The sequence below is a fragment of the Capra hircus genome, chromosome 13, assembly GCF_001704415.2.
Source record: "Capra hircus breed San Clemente chromosome 13, ASM170441v1, whole genome shotgun sequence".
Taxonomy (NCBI): domain Eukaryota; kingdom Metazoa; phylum Chordata; class Mammalia; order Artiodactyla; family Bovidae; genus Capra; species Capra hircus.
In genome coordinates, this window is record NC_030820.1 from 60894564 (window position 1) to 60916649 (window position 22086).

General features: G+C 47.6%; 1 protein-coding gene across 1 annotated transcript in view; it reads left to right on the forward strand.

The window, feature by feature from the left end:
* Positions 1-20915, forward strand: part of HCK (HCK proto-oncogene, Src family tyrosine kinase) — a 45161-nt gene extending 24246 nt beyond the window's left edge. Inside the window, exons 6-13 of the mRNA XM_018057690.1 lie at positions 2748-2851; positions 6366-6515; positions 6859-7011; positions 8520-8699; positions 9536-9612; positions 14912-15065; positions 16965-17096; positions 20396-20915. Coding sequence (XP_017913179.1) covers positions 2748-2851; positions 6366-6515; positions 6859-7011; positions 8520-8699; positions 9536-9612; positions 14912-15065; positions 16965-17096; positions 20396-20598 — 1153 coding nt within the window. The 3' untranslated portion in view covers positions 20599-20915. The remainder of the gene's footprint in view (positions 1-2747; positions 2852-6365; positions 6516-6858; positions 7012-8519; positions 8700-9535; positions 9613-14911; positions 15066-16964; positions 17097-20395) is intronic.

Sequence of the window (22086 nt, forward strand, 5' to 3'; positions counted from 1 at the left end):
CCCTGCTCCAGGCTCTGAACACTTAGAGAATTCCTGCACCATACCTCACCCTGCACCATACTCACCCTCACCCGGCATGGCTGGTATTACTCCTTAAAGCAATATAACTGCTGAGTGGAAAAGGCCAGGTGCAGAGGACAGATGTGGTGGGTTATCATTTGGGTGATAACTTAATGGCTGGTTCTCAATCTTGAGTGCATCAGCATCACCTAGAGGGTTAGTTAAAATGCTGGTTTCTGAGCCCCACTCCTCAACTGTCCAATTCATAACTGGCATTTCTAACAAGTTCTCAGGTGAGGTGGATGCTGCTGATCCAGGGACCCACCTTGAGAACCACTGACCTGAATACCCCTATGAGTCTTGCACTCCCAGGCTCTTGTGTCCACATCAAGAGACTGCTCGCAGAGACTGCCTCTGAAGAGAGCAGCTGGGGCCTGGAAATCAGCGTGGGATGGGATCTTACTTCCTCATATGCCTTGAAATAAGCAGCATTTTCAAATGTTTCAAAATGCAAATGGTGCCGAAGGACATATACTAAAGAGTGAAAAGTCTTCCCCCCACCCTATCCCCAGCCAGCTACTTCCCTTCCAGAAGCAACGTTTCTTGTAAGTCCTCCCAAATGCTTTATACTTGATTAAGAAACTACATATCTCTTCCTCCAATTTGTTGAAAAATTGGAGTATAGCTGATTTAGAACGTTGTGGTAGTTTCAACTGTACAGCAAAGTGAATCTGTTATACATATAGATATCCACTCTTTTTTAGATTCTTTTCCCATAGAGGCCATTATAAATATTAAACATAGTTCCCTGTGCTATAGCCCCCTATTAGTTATCTGTAGTATGTATATGTCAATCTCAGTCTCCCAATTTATCCCTCTTCTTCCCTTTCCCCACTGGTAACCGTAAGTTTGTTTTCTACATCTGTGACACTATCTGTTTTGTAAGCTCACTTGACCATTTTTGTAGATTCCACATGTAAGTGATATCATTTGGTACTCGTCTTTCCCTTCCTGCCTCTCTTCACTCAGTATGATAATCTCTGGGTTCATCCCTGTTGCTGCAAATGGCATTGTTTTATTCTTCTTTATGGCTAATATTCCACTATCATGTCTGTGGTGGCTCAGCGGTAAAGAATCCACCTGTAATGCAGGAGACACAGGTTTGATTCCTGGATTGGGAAAATCCCCTGGAGAAGGAAATAACTTCCCATTCCAGTATTCGTGCCTGAGAAATCCCGTGGGCAGAGGAGCCTGGTGGGCTACAGTCCATGGGGTCGCAAAAGAGTCAGACACGACTTAATGACTAAACAGCAACAACAATATTTCATTGTATGTAAGTCCTACAACTTCTTGATCTATTCATCTCTTGATGGACATTGAAGTTGTTTCTGTGTCTTGGCTATTGCTAACAATGCTGCAAAGAACATTGTCTCTCTCCATTTTATTCTACACTATCCTCTCCCACCTCTCTTGTTCAGATCTTCCGTGCAGTTCCGCAGTGCCTCCGTTTCACAGCTGCAGTGTCTGCCATGTAGGTGCCCCACCATCCCTCGTCAGTGGTCGCTTAAGCTGTCCCCAGTCTCATGCTGCCTTGAGTCTCCTTGGGTATATGCCATTTCTTCCTGTGCAGAATCCATGGAATAACTTCCTGGGGGTGGGATTGCCAGGAGGACAGCTCTTACTGTGTACCCTTAACATTGCTTGAACATTTTACCATGGCTTGACTCACTTTACCAAATGAAAGCAAGGAAGGCAGGGGTGTTGCAGGGTGATTAGGACCTTTGGCTCTGGAGTTAGACTGCCTGACTTTGAATCCTGCCTACACCACTTACTAGCTGTGTGATGCCAGGAAAGTTACTTGCTCTTTCTGTTTCTTGATTTCCTCATCTGTAAAATGGGGATAATAAAGGCAATGATTCCATAGAGTTGTTGGGTGGAAAAGAGCTTGATAAATGGTAACTGCCTGTTTCCCCAGTTGATAGCAGAGGAAACAGAAGTCCAGAGAGGGAAATCAATGTGTTCTAAGTCACACATAGATTTGTGGCAGGGTCAAGGCCAGTTGACCTCTGGCCTGGGGCTTTTTCCATCACAGTGCATGAACCTCAGGGAATAAGTTTGGTTTTTGCTGCTTAAAGTTATCCTTAGATTTTTGAGGGGAATCTAAAGATCCCAAATAGTCAAGGAGGATGAAGAAAGGTCCAGGGATGTGGTGCCAAGTATAAAGTTATTTGAAATCTCACATTTGAGCTTAGAAATTCATGCTGATGTTATATTCAACTCTGTATCTACAGAGGAAGATGAACTGTGATGGTAACAAAGCTCAGCCCTCACTCACATGGGCCTCTAAGATCCTGAGAGGTTGATCAAACTAGAGAAGTCTGCAAAAGGAAGATTTTTGACCACAGTTGGTTAAGACTGCTGTATTTTTCCACCCAGTCTTTTTGCTCATCACCTTATCCCTCATGTTGGATGGTACTGGAGTAACCAGCAACATTTTGTATTAGTATTTATAATGCTGTATTATTTTTCTTAAAGAAATCCCAAATTGCAAGTTCCAGCGAACTAGATTCACTTGTGGTAAAATGTCAGTATCAAAGGAATGACTGCTTTCCCCCCAAAGAATCTTTGAGTAAAACTGACACCAGAGGAATCCAGGCCCTTGGAGTCCTGATGCCAGGTGAGAATGCCGATAGTCAGACAGGACTGCCCACCGCGGGCTTACACACTGCCCCCTCCCTTCCCTCCAGGTGGTTCTTCAAGGGCATCAGCCGAAAAGATGCAGAACGCCAACTCCTGGCCCCTGGCAACGTGCTGGGCTCCTTCATGATCCGAGACAGCGAGACCACCAAAGGTGAGGCCAGTCCTCCTAGCCCTGTGTTTCCACCCCACCACACAGGGGAGCCCCAGACATGACTGGACACCATCCTTCCCTTGGGGTATGCCATTGTCTGAACAACTCACCCAGCCCCCCTCCCCGGCTTGCCAGGCTTCCTTCTGCTCTTTGTTCAAGTCTTCTCAGCCCCAAGACCTACCAACTTAGGTCAGTGAAAGTAAGATGCAGTGGTTACTGCCCTGAAGAACAACAACCTGCTGAACTTGATCTTCATTAGCTTGGATTCTTTTATATACCCATCAAAATATATCTTGTCCACAAGCCTGACTCCTCTCTCCTTCCATAAGGAAATGAGATGGACTCAGGCTGTAGGAAGAGACCTCAAGCAATCTTGTCTGGGACCTGTTTCAAATAACTCCTTTGAGGTATTTGGATATTTTGATGTCAGTGACCTGCTTCCTGAAACTTCTGTGCTATGAGGGTGGCTTTGTGCCTGGTCATTGCATAGGAGGCAAGAATAGTGCCCCAAAACAACAAATAACTCAAACTGGCATCAACTAAGGCCAGTTTTGCCAAAGGGATGATTGTAAGTAGGAGTCCTGTGATTTCAGATTTCACACACAGTGTGTGCCTTTACTACTGTATTTAGATTCAAAACTGCTTGGTTCAGAGAAATCAGTAAATTGTATAAGGTATGACTTCACAGTACCCTGGACAGTCAGTTCAGGGGCCTTCTACTTGCCCCCTGATTTCTGACCTGGGGAAGCCTGAATGTGGCTAAAACAGCACTCACAATCTGTGTTTCGGGTCAGGGAATGTTTTGGCTTTATTTCCTCCCACCCAACAAACTCCCTACCAGCCCCCAGAGGAAAAGAAATGGTACAAAAAGATAGAGCCGTACACAGCCCTCGGCTTCTCTTCTCCCTCTGGGCCATCCTGCACACAAGGGCAGGAAGGTGAGCCTGGCCACTCCCGCAGCCCTCAGAGTGGGCATAGGTGGGTTCACTGAGTTAATAAACTTGTAGTACAAGTGCCCTGAGTCCCATCCTGCTGCTTCCTGGGTTCTGCCCTTCCCCACTCAGCATCAGCCAAGTCAGCCTTCCCTTGACTGGGCAGAGTGATTAACAGTGTGGTCCCAGCTACCTGGGTTTGAAGCCCAGCTCTGCTACTTACAGGCTGTGTGACTTCAGGTTAGGTACTTCATCTCCCTGGACCTCAGTCTCCTTACATACAACATTGTGGTGATAAAAAACTTCTACCTGTGGGGTTAATCATTCACTGTAATGAACAGTATAGCTTATTATAATGCATATAACTATAGTCCATTATAATGAATATTATTCCTACCCATTCATTGTTTATTATTTATTATTCCTATTCATTCATTGTCAAGAGCTGACTCATTTGAAAAGATCCTGCCTGATGCTGGGAAAGATTGAGGGCAGGAGGTGAAGGGGGTGACAGAGGATGAGATAGTTGGTTGGCATCATCAACTCAGTGGACATGAGTTTGAGCAAACTCCAGGAGATAGTGGAGGACAGGGAAGCCTGGCAGGCTGCAGTCCATGGGGTTACAAAGAGATGGACATGACTGAGCAACCAAATAACAGACATTAAAGAATCCGCCTGCAGTGCCGGAGACCTGGATTCGATCTCTGGGTCAGGAAGGTCCCCTGGAGGAGGGCATGGCACCCACTCCAGTATTCTTGCCTGAAGAATCCCATAGACAGAGGAGCCTGGCGGGCTACAGTCCCATGGGTTCACAGAGTCAGACATGACTGAGCAACTAAGCACAGCAGCCTAGCATGCATGAAAATCGATCAGTCGTGTCCAACTCTTTCTGACCCATGGACTGTACCCCTCCAGGCTCCTCTGTCCATGGAATTCTCCAGGCAGGAATACGAGAGTAGGTAGCCATTCCCTTCTCCAGGGCATCTTCCCAACCCAGGGATCAAACTTGGGTCTCCTCCATTGCAGGCAGATTCTTTACCATCTGAGGCACCAGGGAAGCCCCAGCGTGTATGGTCAACTGTAATTCATGCAACAATTTAAACCTCCCCCATATCCTATGACATGGTGCTATTGTGGTAGAGAAAGCTGAGAGAGAGAGAAGCTAATAACTTGCCCAAGGACACACAGCTCACAAACCAGAACCGTGGCCAGGGACTGAAAGACATGTGTGTTTCTGGTCTATGTGAATCCAGGATAGTTCCCCATCGCCAGCTCCTTAACTAAATCACATGTGCAGAATCCCTTTACCACATGAGGTGATGCACACACAGGTGTCAGGGATTAGGACGTGGCATTGTGGGGGGCCGTGACTCAGCCTGCCACAACATTTAATATGGACACTTACATTTCAATGTTTATATTGTAATAGTTGAACTGGATTGGTTTGTTTGTTTAATCTTTTTGCTTGTTTGCTTCTAAACAGCCTAACTTTTATTTTCAGAATTAATGTTTATTTGTATTTAAATAATCTATGGATATACCCATACTGCTTTCACTATAAAATCATCTATTTTTATTTTTTAAATTGACTAATTTATTTTGATTGGAGGATAATTACTTTACAATATTGTGATGGTTTTTTTGCCATACATCAACATGAATCGGTCACAGGTATACATGTGTCCCCCCAATCCTGAACCCCCCTCCCACCTCTCTCCCCACCCTATTCCTCTGGGTTGTCCCAAAGTGCTGAATTTCAGTGCCCTGCTTCATGCATTGAACTTGCACCGGTCCTCTCTTTTACATATGGTAATGTACATGTTTCAGTGCTATTCTCTCAAGTCATCCCACCCTCGCCTTCTCCCACTGAGTCCTAAAGTCTGTTCTTTACATCTGTGTCTCCTTTGCTGCCCCGCATCTAGCATCATCAGGACCGTTTCTCTAAATTCCGTATATATGTGTTAATATACAGTATTCGTCTTTCTCCTTCTGACTTACTTCAGTCTGTATAATAGGCTCCAGATCCACCTCATTAGAACTGACGCAAATGCGTTCCTTTTTATAGCTGAGTAATATTCTATTGCGTATATGTACCACAACTTCCTTATCCATTCATCTGCTGATGGACATCTAGGTTGCTTCCATGTCCTAGCTATTGTAAATAGTACTAAACAGCCTTGCTTTTTACCAAACTGGGTGTGGTATCTTGGTTTTGTGAAAAATAGATAGATAATAGGAAGAAAAAGAAATAATAATGAACTCAATGACAGCCAATATAATGAGCTTTTACATCCTGCGTGCAAGCATTACTTCTTTTGCCACCAGGCAGTGTGCTGAGGGGAGGAGATATGATGACCAGTCCCATTCTACAGATAAGGGACCTGAGGCAAAGAGAGGTGACTTGGTCACGTGTCCAAGGTCTCACAGGGGGACATGGAACAGCCTGACAAGCACCCGGCAGCCTGACTCCACCACCCACTCCTACCTTCTGCTCCACTGCGTGGAAGTCAAGACGGTACCAGCAGTGGCCTTAGAGGCTGTCAGGGTGCTCATGCCGGGTGGTTTCTCTCTGGCCCGCACAGGGAGCTACTCTTTGTCTGTGCGAGACTACGACCCCCAGCACAGGGACACGGTGAAACATTACAAGATCCGCACGCTGGACAATGGGGGTTTCTACATCTCGCCCCGGAGCACCTTCAGCAGCCTGCAGGAACTGGTGGCCCACTATTCGAGTGAGTCCTGCGGGGCTGCCTCCCTTCTGGGGGCCCAGCTGGGTGGGCCTCTCTCCTGGGAATCCTAGTCAAGGGGCACTGCTGCCTCTGAGGCCTGCTAAGGTTTTCCTGACCCTCCCCCCAGACAAACAATTGCTTTGGATTCTCCTGAAGTCTTTGGTCTGTTGAACGGGAGGGCAGAGATGCCATCTCACCATGCTCTGTTCTCTTGGGAATGTTTTCGATGGAGTGGCCCTTTGGAACAGGAGCCAGACGCAGTGGACCAGGAAGGGAGGCCTGGAGGGGAAGCCTGAGGCTGGCTTGGGGCTGCCTGCCCTTGGCTGACCAGGGGGCTCTGTTCCAGAGGGGAGCGATGGACTCTGCCAGAAGCTAACAGTGCCCTGCACGTCTTCCAAGCCCCAGAAACCTTGGGAGAAAGACGCCTGGGAGATCCCCCGGGAGTCCCTCAAGATGGAGAAGAAACTTGGAGCTGGGCAGTTTGGGGAAGTCTGGATGGGTAAGGACCCAGGGCCAAAGCCAGGAGGGGAGAGAGGGGAGAGGGAGGTCCTTGCTTCCAAGAACAGCCCGAGGCCAAGTGGGAATGCCACCCAGGGCAGAGGGGAGATTTGAATAATAACCGTAAAGGAGTGATTCCTCTGATAGCAAAGCGAATAGTCCTGTCATGCAAACACTGCCAGGCAAATCTTTGAGGTCAGGCCTGTTGGGGTCAAAAACTTTCTTCTAAGAAGCGGAAGTCCTCGATGAGGAATCTGCTTCCTCACATGGAGCTGGGACAGTCTGGGGTTGAGAGAACCAGAGCATCTCTTAGAATGATGAGAATTAAGAATGGGAAAGTATAGCTTGGAGATTTCCAGGTGAGTTGAATGTTGGCAGCTGATGAACACGCTGTTCTAAGCCCCTGCCGTGTGCCCAGCGTCACGCTAGGGCATTGTAGGGCTTCAAAAAGACATATTCCACCCCCGCTGGGCTGCCTCTAATGACTTAAGAATAGCAAAGCCTGCCCTGCAGAGCTGCGGGGGTAGACGCGATGCCTGGCCCAGTGCCTGGGGCCCCCCCAACACCGTGTTTATACTCCACCACGTTCCAAATGGGAGTGAAGACAGCTTACAGAGATGCCAACAATTCAGCCAGAAAAAAACAAGTTTAAAATCCACTCACTTCAACGATATGTATTGAGAGCCTGCTATATGTCAGGCACTGAAGAAGAAAAGGCAGAGAAAGCATGGTGAGGAAGGCAAGACAAATCAGACTGACGGGATTAGAAAACACACACACACACACACACACACTATATAAGGCCTTAGGCTCTTACTGTGGGAAGACCTCAACTCTGCATTAGAGCTTCCTGGCAGCTAAGGCAAAATGGAGACACAAGCAACACTGAGATTTACAAGATCAACAAGATGAAGCAGGGAAGGGGTGGGCTGAAGTGAGAGAACAGCATGAGCAAAGTCCCTGTGGTGGGAGGGGGAGACGGCTGCTCGAGGGACTGAATGATATGCAGGCAGGTTGGTGCACAAAAGGCAAGGGGTAGAGGTGTTGGTGGATGACAAGGCTAAGTGAGCAAGGCCAGTATATGCAGGGCCTTGTGGACCATGATGAGGCATATTTATTTTGAGAGCAGTGTTAAGATTAAATAAACATTTAAAGCAAAGATGGTGTGTATGTGAATGTGTGACAGAACAAAGGTAGGTGTGTGAGTGAGTGGCACAATCAGAGTGATGTTTTAACCCCTTAACCCCTGCATGAACCTTTGCATAAGAGGAAACCATAGTTCAGAGAGGTTAAGTGACCTGCCCAAGGGCACACAGCTAGGAAGTGGTGGACCAGCCTTCCAACCCACATCTACCTGAGGGCAAAGCACATGTCTCCCCTTCCTTCTCTAAGGGCTGAGATGGGCAGGAAAGGCTCGCTGGAGGAGGCAGGTCTGCAGCCAGGTCTTTGGGGCCTGTGAGGAAGAGCAGTGGGCCCTGACCACCTTTTCTGCTTCCTGTCCTGCTGCAGCCACCTACAACAAGCACACCAAGGTGGCCGTGAAGACGATGAAGCCCGGGAGCATGTCCGTGGAGGCCTTCCTGGCAGAGGCCAACCTGATGAAGACTCTGCAGCATGACAAGCTGGTGAAGCTGCACGCTGTGGTCACAACGGAACCCATCTACATCATCACGGAGTTCATGGCCAAAGGTGCCGCGCACTGGGAGCTGGGGGTACCAACTATGCCTCCTCCTGGTCACCTGCAGAGTCAGAGGTGACTCTGACGTGGTTCTTTGGCCTTCAAGATGCCCCCAGTCTGGCCAGGAACTCTTTTGACATAAACTCACTGAGCACCTTCGTATCCGACTGCCCCACTCTCCTGGTTAAGGGGAGTGAAATCATGTTAGGGGGATGCCAGGGAAAGGGGAGCACATGGACCTCTGGGAGAGGGGGTGGGGCCAGAACCCCTCTCGGGGATAGGAGAAGAGCCTTCTATAGGTTCACCATGAGCCCTTGAGGCTGGGGAGACTCCCTCAACCACCCCTGACCCCCTGACCACCAGCTATCTTCCCTGGGTGGACCAATGCTCCAGGAGACTCAGCAAAGCCTCCTTATGCATTGGCTAAGCATCCTTTCCAGGATGTTCCCATCCTGCCTGCACACAGTCCAGGATGTCTCAGGGATATTTTTTTTAGGCCATCATTTCTCAATAATGTTCAATTCCTGCCCATTTCTCAACATATAGAAATGTCCCACGTGACATCCATTTAGAAGGATTTGACGTCTCAAAGCTTTCATCATTTTCTAAACACACAATTATGCCAGCCTTATAAAACCATGGCCCCAGTCCCCCAGGTTCAGAAAGCTGTCTCAATCAAACAACCAGCCTGGCAAGCACAAAGTCATTCTCAAATGCTCAGATTCTATTTCTCATATGCTAGGAACAGTAAATAAATACTTTTATTTAAATTCATTATGATGAACCATGTTAACCACTTGTTAAAGTCATGAGAGTAGTAAATGCTGTTCCCCCTTCCCCCACACAGGCAGCCTGCTGGACTTCCTGAAAAGTGAAGAAGGCAGCAGGCAGCCACTGCCCAAACTCATCGACTTCTCAGCCCAGGTGAGAGTCTAATGGGGAAGTCGGGGAAGGGGAAGTCAATTATTTATTCAACACGTGTTTATTGATTGCGTGCTATCATAATAACAATAATAGCTAACATGTATTGAGTGCTCAGGATAAAAGTATTCTTTTTAACTGTGCCTTCTATGATCTAACTTGGGGCTTTCCTGATAGCTCAGTTGGTAAAGAATCCACCTGCAGAGAAGGTGATGGCACCCCACTCCAGTACTCTTGCCTGGAAAATCCCATGGACAGAGGAGCCTGGTAGGCTGCGGTCCATGGGGTCGTGAAGAGTCAGACACGACTGGGTGACTTCCCTTTCACTTTTCACTTTCATGCATTGGAGAAGGAAATGGCAACCCACTCCAGTGTTCTTGCCTGGAAAATCTCAGGGACGGGGGAGCCTGGTGGGCTGCCATCTATGGGGTCACACAGAGCCGGACACGACTGAAGTGACTTAGCAGCAGCAGCAGCAATGCAGGAGACCCCAGTTCAATTTCTGGGTTGGGAAGATCACCTGGAGAAGGGATAGGCTCCCTACTCCAGTATTCTTGGGCTTCCTTGGTGGCTCAGAAGGTAAAGAATCCACCAGCAAAGTGGATAGACCTGCGTTCAATCCCTGAGTTGGGAATATCTCCTTGAGGAGGGCATGGCAACCCACTCCAGTATTCTTGCCTGGAGAATCCCCATGGTCCGAAGAGCCTGGGGGGGGCTGCAGTCCCTGGGGCTGCAAAACAGCACTGAACAACGAGGCACGCACACAAGTCCCTACTCATACAGTCTTCATTCACATCAGCCTCCTAGGGTGAGATTTTTGTTATCTATTCCTTTGTAACCAATTGCTCCAAAGTTTAGTCGCTTGAAACAACAATGTATCATTTCCCATGATTCTGTGGGGAGGACTGGGGTTGGTTGGGTGATTTTTCTGCTCCACAAGGTGAAACCCAGCCCCCTCTTGAGGATGCGTTCCGCTGCGAGCTTCCCGGGGGCTAGAATATCTGGGATGGTGGCTCATCCTCTGGGTCTGTCTCCAGTGACCCCACATCACTCCTTCAGTAGCTTAACCTGAGCTCCTCCACGTCATGGCAGAAAGGCAGAGGGAGTCTTGCAAGGCACTAAGCGATCTTGAGCAAGCTCCTTTTCGCATCATGCAGGCTAACGTCCTGTTGGTCAAAGCAAGTCACATGGCCTAGCCCAGAGCCAGTGTAGGAGGGACGGCAAAAAGGCGTGAGTCCCAGGAGGTGTGGTTCACAGGGAACCATGATGTGACAGTCTGGCCACAGATGGGTAATTGTCATCCCGTTTTACAGAACAGGAAGTTAAGGCTTAGAGAGGAAGTAAAGAGGAGATGAGGCAACTGAGGCCCAGGGAGGTGAAGTAGCTTGCCTACGTGACTGTGTTACTTTGGAGGGATACGGCAGTGAACAAAATGGAAAGTACTGCTATCCCCCTAGGGCTTACACTTATTAAACAACTAAATATCTTAGAGAGCCACGACCCAAGTAGTCCTGGCTCAGTGTCAAAAGAATGCAGTATCCAGCAAAATTAATAATGTCCAGAAATCACAACAACGCTTCTTAAAACTCCATTTTCTTTCTCATCTTCCCTTCACTTTATGGAGCTCTTCTCACCCCCAGCCTGAGTGCTTTTCACTTCTGTCCTCTCTCATTCATTCTCTCCTGTCTGTGGGAAAACAGGGGAGGAAACGGGTACTGGTGGGAACCCACAGCTGGAGCACTTCTCCCAGTCCAAGAGCAATCAGAGGAGGCTTCCCAGAGGAAGCGGTCACTAGGCTGAGGCCTGAATAGAAGTTGCGCAGGTGAAGATGAGAGGGAAAGGTATTCCAGGCAGAAGAAACAGACTATGCCAAAGTCCAAAGGGCAAAACCAAAGCTCAACCTGGTCTGTTGGAGCCTGAGCCTGGCAAAAATGAAGGGAATGTGGCTTGCAGCCTGGAAGGTGTTAAGGGAGAGGGGCACCTGGGCCCAGGGCAGGGCCTTCAGGAGGTGCCTAAGGCAGAGTTCATTTGACTATGCAAATCCTGGGAAGGGTATAATAAAGGAAGAGTATAATAAAAGGCTTTGCCTTTCAGAGTCTTCCAATACCAGAGGCATATGGAAATCCAGAAGAGGCATTTCTCTTCAGTGAGCCCTACCTCCTGGGGAAACAGGAGTCTGGCCTGTTGCTAAATTGTAACCGTCACACTGGCAGAAACCTTGCTGGGAGGAGGGTCATAGACCAGGGCAAGAACAATTCTCCCCGTGGTACAAACGGTAAAGACAGAAACCATAGGAGGGAAAGAGGTGCCAGGCCCTTGTGCATCCAGGAGCAGAGGTGGACTCAGAGCCCAGGGACAGAAAGGAGCCACCCTGGGGCCTGGTCTTCACCTCCGGTCCTAGAGAGGTAGGTGGGCACAGCAGAGACTGCCCCGTCACCACCTGGCTGTGTAACGTCAGATCTACTCTGGGTCTCTCGGTCCCTCCATTTGTCAAATGAAGAAACTGGACCATCTTTGTGCTTTTCAAGTTTGAAAGCCTTTTTTCTTTTCTTTTTTTTTTTAGCTACAACTATGTTGGTCAAATGAATCTTACGGAGCAGCTGATAATTTTAAAATAGATTAAAACAGAGCTGCTCTGATTGAAGGGGTGACCTTTCTTTTGTCCCTCAATCAGATTCAATGTGAAGAGCCCTGAGCTGGAATATCCCTACAGGCCCTTCCAGCTGATTCTGTGATTCCCTGGTACTCTCTCAGAAGCAAACCCATGTGCCAATGACTGACATCATGGCAGACCATCTGGTGCTCATGAAATCTCACCACCTCATCAACTCCCAATTTATAGACCAATCCTGAACCCAGCCAACCTACCCACTATTCGTTCAGTTGACAGACTCTTGAGAAGCAACACTGTATACACATGGACTTAGCAATCATATGAGTTTTGCTGTTGAGCCCAGGGCTGCTTGTGTGAGTGAGAGTGAAGTTGCTCAGTCGTGTCTGACTCTTTGCAACCCAGGGGACTATAGCCCACCAGGCTCCTCCGTCCATGGGATTCTCCAGGCAAGAATACTGGAGTGGGTTGCCATTTCCTTCTCCAGGGGATCTTCCTGACCAAGGGATTGAACCCAGGTCTCCCGCATTGCAGGCAGAGGCTTTAACCTCTGAGCCACCGGGGCTGCCTGTGTAGTCTTGAGCAAATAGCTTAACCTTTCTGAGGGCTGCTTTCCTCAACAGGGACTGTTGAAGTGAATACTTATATGCCAGACTCTGTTCTAAACACTTGATATGGATTTAGAGTATTAATCCTCACATAAACCCTTGGAAGAAGATTCTCTTGTCCCATTCTACAGAGAAGAAAAGTGAGGTACAGTGGGCAAAGTAGTTTGCTTGGAGATCACAGAGATGTAGGGCTCAAGTTGAGCTGGCCCAACCCGGGAATAACCTAGGCTTTCTCATCTGCTGTCTTGTAAGTGGGGTTAGTCCCACTTGCCCCCTTGAGCTCATGTGCTCCTGTGCAAATCCATAACATGAGTGTCTGCGCCTGAGTACTGAAAAGTGCTGACTACTCAGCGTTAGTGCCTGCTCTGTGCTGAAAATTCAGGTAGGGTAATGGACACAGACCCTAAGCAGGGCTGTCAGATTTCCAGTCCTGGTCTCCACCTGGACCAGGTGGTTACCTCTCTGGGATTCAGTTTTATCACCTGTGAAATAATAGTGCTGAAGCAATAGTACCTACCCCAAAGCAGAGAGCAAATGCTATTTAAGTATTAAATATCATATTATGATTAAAGAATAAGCTACAACGTCCACAGTTAATGTTATGGCTGTTGTTAACTGTTCGTCTGAACTCCTTATAAATTTTCCACACCCATGAGGCCAAGACTGCCTCACTCACTCCTGGCGGGCGATGACAAGCAAAATCAGAAAGTCTCCTGGTTTCCTTAGAAAAGGCTGGAGACTCAGATCTCGGTTCCAACGGCCATGGGTGCCCCCTGCTGGCCACTTTCCGCAAGCCTACCATCCACTTGCCTCAGACCTTGAACAGACCTTGGTTTAGTCTGGCCAGAAACCCTACCTCCCCAAATAATCTCACCAGATTGCAGCCACCTGCAGTGTTGGAGTTCTGGGTGCTTAAAGGCAGCATGGAGGCCCTGGGGGTGGATATTCAAATCCCGGGGGCTGTGATCTGACAAAGGTCTCTGTACAACAGAGACGGTGCTAACACCTGGCTCAAGGACGTCAAAGACCAGTTTATGAACTATAAATGCTATTTTCTGAGTTTCTGAGGGTTAATCATAAACCTCTTTATGAGAGGTAATAAACAAACTATTGTAAGAGGAAAACGTCTTCACAGAAAAATCCCCCATCTTTCTGTCGGGCTTCCCAGGTACCGTTGTGAATAAGAACTCTTCACACGGTCCACTATGCACTCAGAAGCCCTGATGACATTAAAATATACATCAGACCATGTCACCCTCCTACTCTAAGACTTCCCACTTCCCTTCGTGCTCAGAATACAACCCAACCCCCTCTCCTAACCTACAAGGTTCTTCCCCATCAGCAGCCTTTCCCACAACCTCCCCTCTCCTCCCCACTTTCCCTTGGGCAACTTCTGCTCAGCCTCCTGTTCCATGAATAGCCAAGCTGCTTCCTACCTCCGGGCCTTTGCACATGATCTTCTCTGCCAGGAATGCTCTTCTTTGACAGAGCATTTGCTGAAGTTTCACCTCCTGACCATCCAATCCAAAACAGCCCTCTATACTTCATGTCCTAGCACCTGCTTTCTCCTTTCTTTATGGTGCTCATCACCACCTGTGGGGGCTTTGCCTGGCTCCCAACCTGTCCAAGTAACATGTCTGGTGCCCACAAGACATTCAGTAGATGTTTATTGAATGAGTAAAGGAATTTTCCCTACCCCGGCTTGGGAGTGAAGCAGGCATAATAGATACAACAAAATGTGATGTGAGCCTAGGTTGTTCCCAGTATGGGGATAGGAGATGAAAACCCTTCAAAGTATCCTGGGGTGTGTGTGTGTATTTCTCCTTGGAGAAATAATGCTTTTTCCTTAAAGTGTTTTCTGGAAGTCTTGGAACCCTAGAGAAGCTCCAGACTGGCCCAGGCTATGAGAATCCCCCCAACCTGATTAGGTAGACAGAGAAATGCCAATCTGAGACCAGGCCCGAGGCCAGCACATATATTTTCCAGTTTTCTCACACTTGGACAGTCGTCTTCTGCTTTTGGGTGAGACCCACCTTGGGCTGGGCCAAATCTGAGGGTAAAGGTGTCTCTGTTTTGGGTGGAGATTGCAGAAGGCATGGCCTTCATCGAGCGGAGGAACTACATTCACCGAGACCTTCGAGCCGCCAACATCTTGGTGTCTGCATCTCTGGTGTGCAAGATCGCCGACTTTGGTTTGGCACGGGTCATCGAGGACAACGAGTACACAGCGCGGGAAGGTAGGGGATGGTGTCGAGGGCCCCGTGGGGCCCACTGGGGTGGGTCGTGTGTACTGAGCGTTAGGACCTGTGAAAGTGGTATTAATCAAAATGCAAAGGTTTGTCCCAGTATCAGCTGTGTGTTATTAAGCTGGAGGGGCTCCATCTTGAGTTCTGGCCTCCAGTCTCCCCCAGTAAGTGGGATCAATTGTAGATTGGGTCAGTCAAGTCATGTTAAAATTAAGAGTAAGGGCAAGAGTGACTTTAGGTGTGATAGACAAAAACAGGGAAGAATCTAAATGTCCATAAAGGGTACAATGATATTTAAATTGTGGTTTATTCACAGAATATTATTATGTAGCAATGAGAAGTTACAAACCAATGACTCACGCAAACGCAAAAGATAATGGATGATTCTCACAGGCATAATATCAAAATAAGGGAACTCAGACCGAAAAAGTAGATGCTGGATAGTTTCACTTATATAAAATTCAGAAACAGGCAAACATGTATGCGAAGGTTGACAGCAGCATTATTCTTAACAGCCAAAAAGTGGAAGTAACCCAAAAGTCCATCAACTGATAAACAAATACACAAAATGAAATTTAGGCATGTGGTGGGATGTTATTTGACCATAAAAAGGGATGAAGTACTAATATACCCTAAACATGGACAAACTTTGCAAACATCATGTTCAGTGAAAGAAGCCAGACACAAAGGCCATGTATTGTATGATTCCATTTACATGAAATTCTAGGCAAATCTATAGAGACAGAGAGTAGATTAACTCCAGCCAAGGCTGGAGTGGGGAGCTAGAAAGAAATGGGTGGTGACTGTTACGGTCTGGGGAAGGGTGGGGTGAAAATATTTTAAAATTCACAGTTTTGTGAATATATTAAGAAAATCATTGAACTGAATACTTTGAGTGGCTGAATTATATGGTCTGTGCATGCATCTCAATAAAACTTTTAAAAAAAACAGACAAAACTCATTTATTGTGCTAAAGGTCAGAATAATACTTAACCTGGGTTGCAGGGGTATTGACTGAGATGAGGCAGGAGGGAGCCTTCTGAGATGCTGAAATTTTCTATACCTTAATCTGAACGGTGATTACAAGGGGGGATACATATATAAAAGGCATCTAGTTGTATAGGAAAGATTTGTATATTTTATTTCATGTTTGTATGACACAGTAAAAGTACAACCGCTAAAAGAATAAGAATAGAATGTATAACTTCTAAACCAGGAGAGGATAAGCAGGAATAAGGAAAACTCTCTCAGTCCCAAGGGAGGAAGGGATGGGGGGAGCAGGAAACACATAGAGAATTTTCAAAACTTGACTATGTACTAGATGATAAAGCAGGTCTCAACAAATTCAAAATAACAGGTATCTTTTACACTGCATTCCCAACTACAGTGGAATTGCAATAAAAAATTACTCACTAAAGGTTAACTCAACCTATCCCAGACCAGATGGAAGGAGAGCAGGACTAGCAGGAGAGACACCCAGTGACTGGGGGAAACCGAAATCTTCCCTTCGCCGACAGTGGTTAGGAGGTCGAGGTAGCAGGTATGACCTGGACTCAAAGTCCCTTGAATTTCTGCTGTCCCCAAAGGTCCTAGGACTCTACTCTTCAGGAGTTGTAGTTCATCAGGACATCAGCTGAATCAATGAGGTGGCCCTAAGAGGGCAATTCCCCTGCCACACCCCAGGTACCTTGGCTCACTCCTCCCTACTTAAGCCACTGGTCCTCAGAATGGATGCTCCTTGCTTCCATGGGGGCCAGATTGAGGGAAGTCACAGTCCTGCAGGGGGCAGATGTTGGCAGCTGTACTGATGTCCTGTTCCCTCCCCCTAGCAGAGACCTAGCTCCGATTGCTCTCCAGACTCTCCTTGACTCTGCTCTGTTCAAACCACAGGGGCCAAGTTCCCCATCAAGTGGACAGCTCCTGAAGCCATCAACTTTGGCTCCTTCACCATCAAGTCAGATGTCTGGTCCTTCGGTATCCTGCTGATGGAGATCGTCACCTATGGCCGGATCCCTTACCCAGGTAGGAGAGAGGGCATCAGCCTGGGGCTGCTTCCAGGGCAGCCTGGCTCCCTTCTCTAGTCATTGTGTCCATTCAGACTGAGTTTTTGTTTTTTTGTTATTGTGTTTGTTTTTTATCAATATTTTTAATGAAGTACAGTTGATTTACAATGTTGTGTCAATTTCTGCTGTATGGCAAAGTGATTCAGTTATATATACATATATATATATACATATTAATATAAGTTCTTTTCCATTACAGTTTATCATAGGATATTGAAGATAGTTCTCTGTACTATAAAGTAGGACCTTATTGTTTATCCATTCTCTACATGAAAGTTTATGTCTGCTCCACTCCATCCCTCCCCCTACTGCCTTTCCCTTGGCAACCACCAGCCTGAGTTGGTTGACCCTCACTGAGTTCTTGACCCTCACCCCCAGCCTCTCAGTTAATAACACTATTATCTGTCCAATTTCTTAAGCCTGAAATCTGGAAGCTTGCTTAGCCCTTCCTCTTCTCTCATCCCTTTCCACGTTCAAGAAGTCACAGGGTTCCAGCCATTGGACTCCAAAGCATCCCAAGTCTGTCCACTTCTAACTCCGCAGCCTCCACCCACACCAGACCAACGTCCTCCGTCATCTCACTGGTACAGTGGCCTCCTAAGCTGTCTGCCCTCTCTCCTAAAGGCCATCTCTCCCTGGGCCAGAGGGATTTTTCTAAAATTGTGGGTCAGAACTTTTCCCTTCTCCACCTCTAACTTTTTAAAGGCCTCCCAGCATAACTGGGACAAAATCCCAAACTCCTAATTGTGGCCTGCAGGTCCGGCTTGATCCAGCCCCTGCCTGCTTCTTCCCTCTCCTTTCATGTCATGCTATACCTCACCACCCAGTCATCTAAAGTACTATGCACGTCCCTGTGCTTCTCGTTTGCAATACCCTATGCCGTTTGATTCACAGCATTTATCACCATTGATAACTATATTTATTTGATATTTTCTCCATCACACTCTGAGGTCTGTGAGGCCAGAAATCATGTCTGTATTCCTTACTGGTGCATCTGGACCGCTACCTTTCTGCTTGGCCTGTAGTGGGTGCCTAGTAACTATTTGTCAAATGGATGAATTTATCTCCATGCCTGTGGGCGTCACTCTACACTGAGTAGACCATGGGGTATACACAGATATATCTGGCATGTAGAGCGCCTGGGACTCAGCAGATAAAGTTTTTCTCTTCCTTTTCAGTTGGGATGCTTCCTAGGGTATCTGTAGCCAGAACCCTGGGGCGGGAGGCAAGGTGGATATAAAGAGAATTCTGACTTTATAAGTAAATAGTCCTGAACTTTAATCCTGTTCCCATCAACACTTTGAGAAATTCACTTGACTTCTACCCCAGTTCTTCCTCTGTGAAAAATATAGGTAATGAAGTCAACCACCTTGCAGAAGTGGTTCTGAAAATTAGAAATAAAAGGTGCAGACACTTGGTTCACTCATCAGTATGTATCAAATTCCTACTGTGTGTTAGGCATGGAGTATACAGTAGGAGACAAAGCCCTTGCTTGGCAGGAGCTCACATCATAGCCTGAAGGAACACACACTAAATAGACGCACTTCTCAGTGGAGATCACTTGGAACAGAAAATGAAGCAGGGGCGTAGGAGAGTAACCTAGGGCTCCTGTGGGCATGGAGCACTGTCAGAGCAGGTCATATCTGAGCTGAAAGTGAGCAGAGTGAGGATTAGGGAAAGGATTCCAGATAGAAGGCACTGCCAGCTCTCAGGGCCTGAGCTGTCTCTGAAGAATATCAAACAAGCAAGGTAGACGGAGACAGGAAATGAGAGCAGATGGTACGTGAAGCGGGGCTTGGCAGGGGCCCAGTCAGGCGGGATCCCTGGTCATGGTGAAGACTGTGGGTGTTAGTCTAAGTGTAAAGAAGCTACTGGAGCATTATGGGCAGGGAAGTGGCATCATCTGATTTCCACGTGCAAGTGATGCTTTGGTTTAGCGTGGAGAGTGGATCAGGGCTGGGGAGACGGTGGCAGCTGCAGCTGTTGCACAGACAGCGGTGATGGTAACTGATAAGTTGATGAGCTGGTGCTGTGTTTTAAAAGAAGAAAGGCTGTGACTTGCTGATGTGGAAAGCGAGGGAGAGAGAAGAATAAAGGATGAGTCTCCTGGTTTTGATCGAGCAACTGGATGCCTGATGGTCTAGGGATAAAAATTTAAGAGTTCTGTTTTAGCCCTGTTAAATTTGAGGTGGCTTATCCAAGATGTTCAAGGAAGCACTTGAATATATGAATACGTTTGGAGTTCAAGACTGGTAATATAGGACTTCCCTGGTGGTCCAGTGATTAAGAATACCACTTCCAATACAGGGGACAAGGATTCAATCCCTGGCTAGAGAACTAAGGTTCCATGCCATACAACATGGCCAAGTATTTTTTTTAAGAAAGACTGCTGCTGCTGCTGCTGCTAAGTCGCTTCAGTCGTGTCTGACTCTGTGCGACCCCATAGACGGCAGCCCACCAGACTCCCCCGTCCCTGGGATTCTCCAGGCAAGAACACTGGAGTGGGTTGCCATTTCCTTCTCCAATGCCTGAAAGTGAAAAGTGAAAGTGAAGTCACTCAGTCGTGTCCGACCCTCAGTGACCCCATGGACTGCAGCCTTCCAGGCTCCTCCATCTATGGGATTTTCCAGGCAAGAGTACTGGAGTGGGGTGCTATTGCCTTCTAGTAATATAAAATTGGGGATCATAGATGTTTAAATGGTTGTTCTTGAGGATAACTAACATAAACTTTTTAATTGAACAAAGAAATGTTCCTACTTATAGGGTGACACTGAGTCGGCTCCCTGACTTGTTTTATCTTGAGGCTTCACCAATAAAAACCAGGCAGGGGGTTATAGAGCCCTGCAGGCGGCAAGTAACAAATTAGCAGACTGAGTGGCAGAAACAATAGGTAAATTGTTTCAACCCAGACTAAGGAGTCTGACACTGGAGACAGGTCAGTTCAGCTGCTCAATGACTCTCAGGTCTCTGGGTTGGTTCTTCTGTGATTGTCTTCCCCATGTGGTCAGATGGCTGCTGCAGCTCCACAGACCACGTTGTGTCACAGTGTCCAAAGAAAGGAGGAAGGGTGTGGCCAAAACTGGGCACCCGGCCCCTGCCCTCACTGCAGGGGAAGTGGGGGAAGGGATGCCTGGCTTGCATCGTGGGAGGAGCTCGGCTCCCATGAGGAGGTGGGGAGGGATGGTTGTTGGGGAGGCAGTGACTGTATGCCCGGCCGACCCCAATCCCTCCCTTTATAATTCTGTGGCTCCTTCTCAGGGATGTCAAACCCCGAGGTGATCCGTGCACTGGAGCGTGGGTACCGGATGCCTCGACCAGACAACTGCCCCGAAGAGCTCTACAACATCATGACTCGCTGCTGGAAGAACCGACCTGAGGAACGGCCCACCTTTGAATACATCCAGAGTGTGCTGGATGACTTCTACACAGCCACCGAGAGCCAGTACCAACAGCAGCCGTGATGGGGCGGCCAGGTGGGGCCAGGCACTGAGGCCATGCCTGCGCGGTGGCTCCCGGCACCCGGCTCACCCTTCCTATTCTCAGACACCCACCCTCCCTCCAGCCACAATTCCTTATCTGCCAAGTGGGTGGGACGGACTGGACACTCTCTTTTTGACTCTGGTGATCCACAATCTGAGATTCTCAGGACACTTCCAGTTGACATTTCTATTGCCTGGGACAGATGGATTCTAGTTACCGCTGCGGTTTGGATAGAAAACTTTTAAACTGATGAAATAAATATTTAAATAAAAGATCTGACAGCTAAAGGTTTTACTAATAGGTTAGCTTTTCTTGTCTTGCCGGTTTTGGAACATTTGCCTTTTGGTGGATGACAAGTCAAAGGGGGAAGGACTGGCAAAGAGAAGTGGGGTCCAATGCTCCCAGTTTCCTAACTGCCCCCTGAATGCTTGCTGACTGTATTAGTTTCCTATGGCTTCTGTAACAAATTAGCACAAACTTGGTGGCTTGAAACAAAACAAATGTATTATCTTACAGTTTCAGAGGTCAGAGTCTGAGATAGGTTGGCAGGGCTGCGTGCTTTCCAGAGGCTCCAGGGGTGAATCATTCCCTTGCGTTTTCCAGCTTCCAGAAGCTGCCCACGTTCCTGATTTCCTCTGCTCATCATTCCAAATTCTGTTTCTGTCATCACATCTCCTTCTCTGACTCTGAGGCCTCCCTCTGTTACTTGTCAGAACCCCAGTAATTACACTAGACTCACCTGGATAAGCTTCGCTGATAGCTCAGTTGGTAAAAAATCTGCCTGCAGTGAAGGAGGCCCCAGTTCGATTCCTGGGTTGGGAAGATCCGCTGGAGAAAGGATAGGCTAACCACACCAGTATTCTTGGGCTTCCCTGGTGGCTCAGCTGGTAAAGAATCCGCCTGCAATTCGGGAGACCTGGGTTTGATCCCTGGAGAAGGGAATGGCTACCCATTCCAGTATTCTGGCCTGGAGAATTCCATGGACTGTATAGTCCATGGGGTCGCAAAGAGTCAGACACGACTGAGCAACTTTCACTTTCACCTGGATAATGCAGACTAATTTTCCCATTTTCAGTTTCTTAATCACATTTGTAAAGTCCCTTTTGCCACACCAGATAACATCTTCACAAGTTCCAGGAATTAGGAGGTGGACATCTTTTTTTTTTTCCTTTTGGAGGGGGACAGACTATTATTCACCTGTCACACTGGATGGGTTTTTGTCTCCAAGGAGCTGCATGTGCCAGGATGACAGGAATGACTTTTCATGATCTGGGACAATGGCTCTCCTGCTAAGCCATGTTTTTATACAAGTTGGTTGGTCTGGATCTCCCCCAGGGCTGGGGGCTGCCTATAGCCCCTGCATTTCCCATGGCCCAGCAGCCATCATGGTTGTGATGGAATCCTACAGTCCTACAGTGGAAACGTGCCGGCTGAGACGTATCAGCTACCCTGAGTGGGAAGCTCTCAGA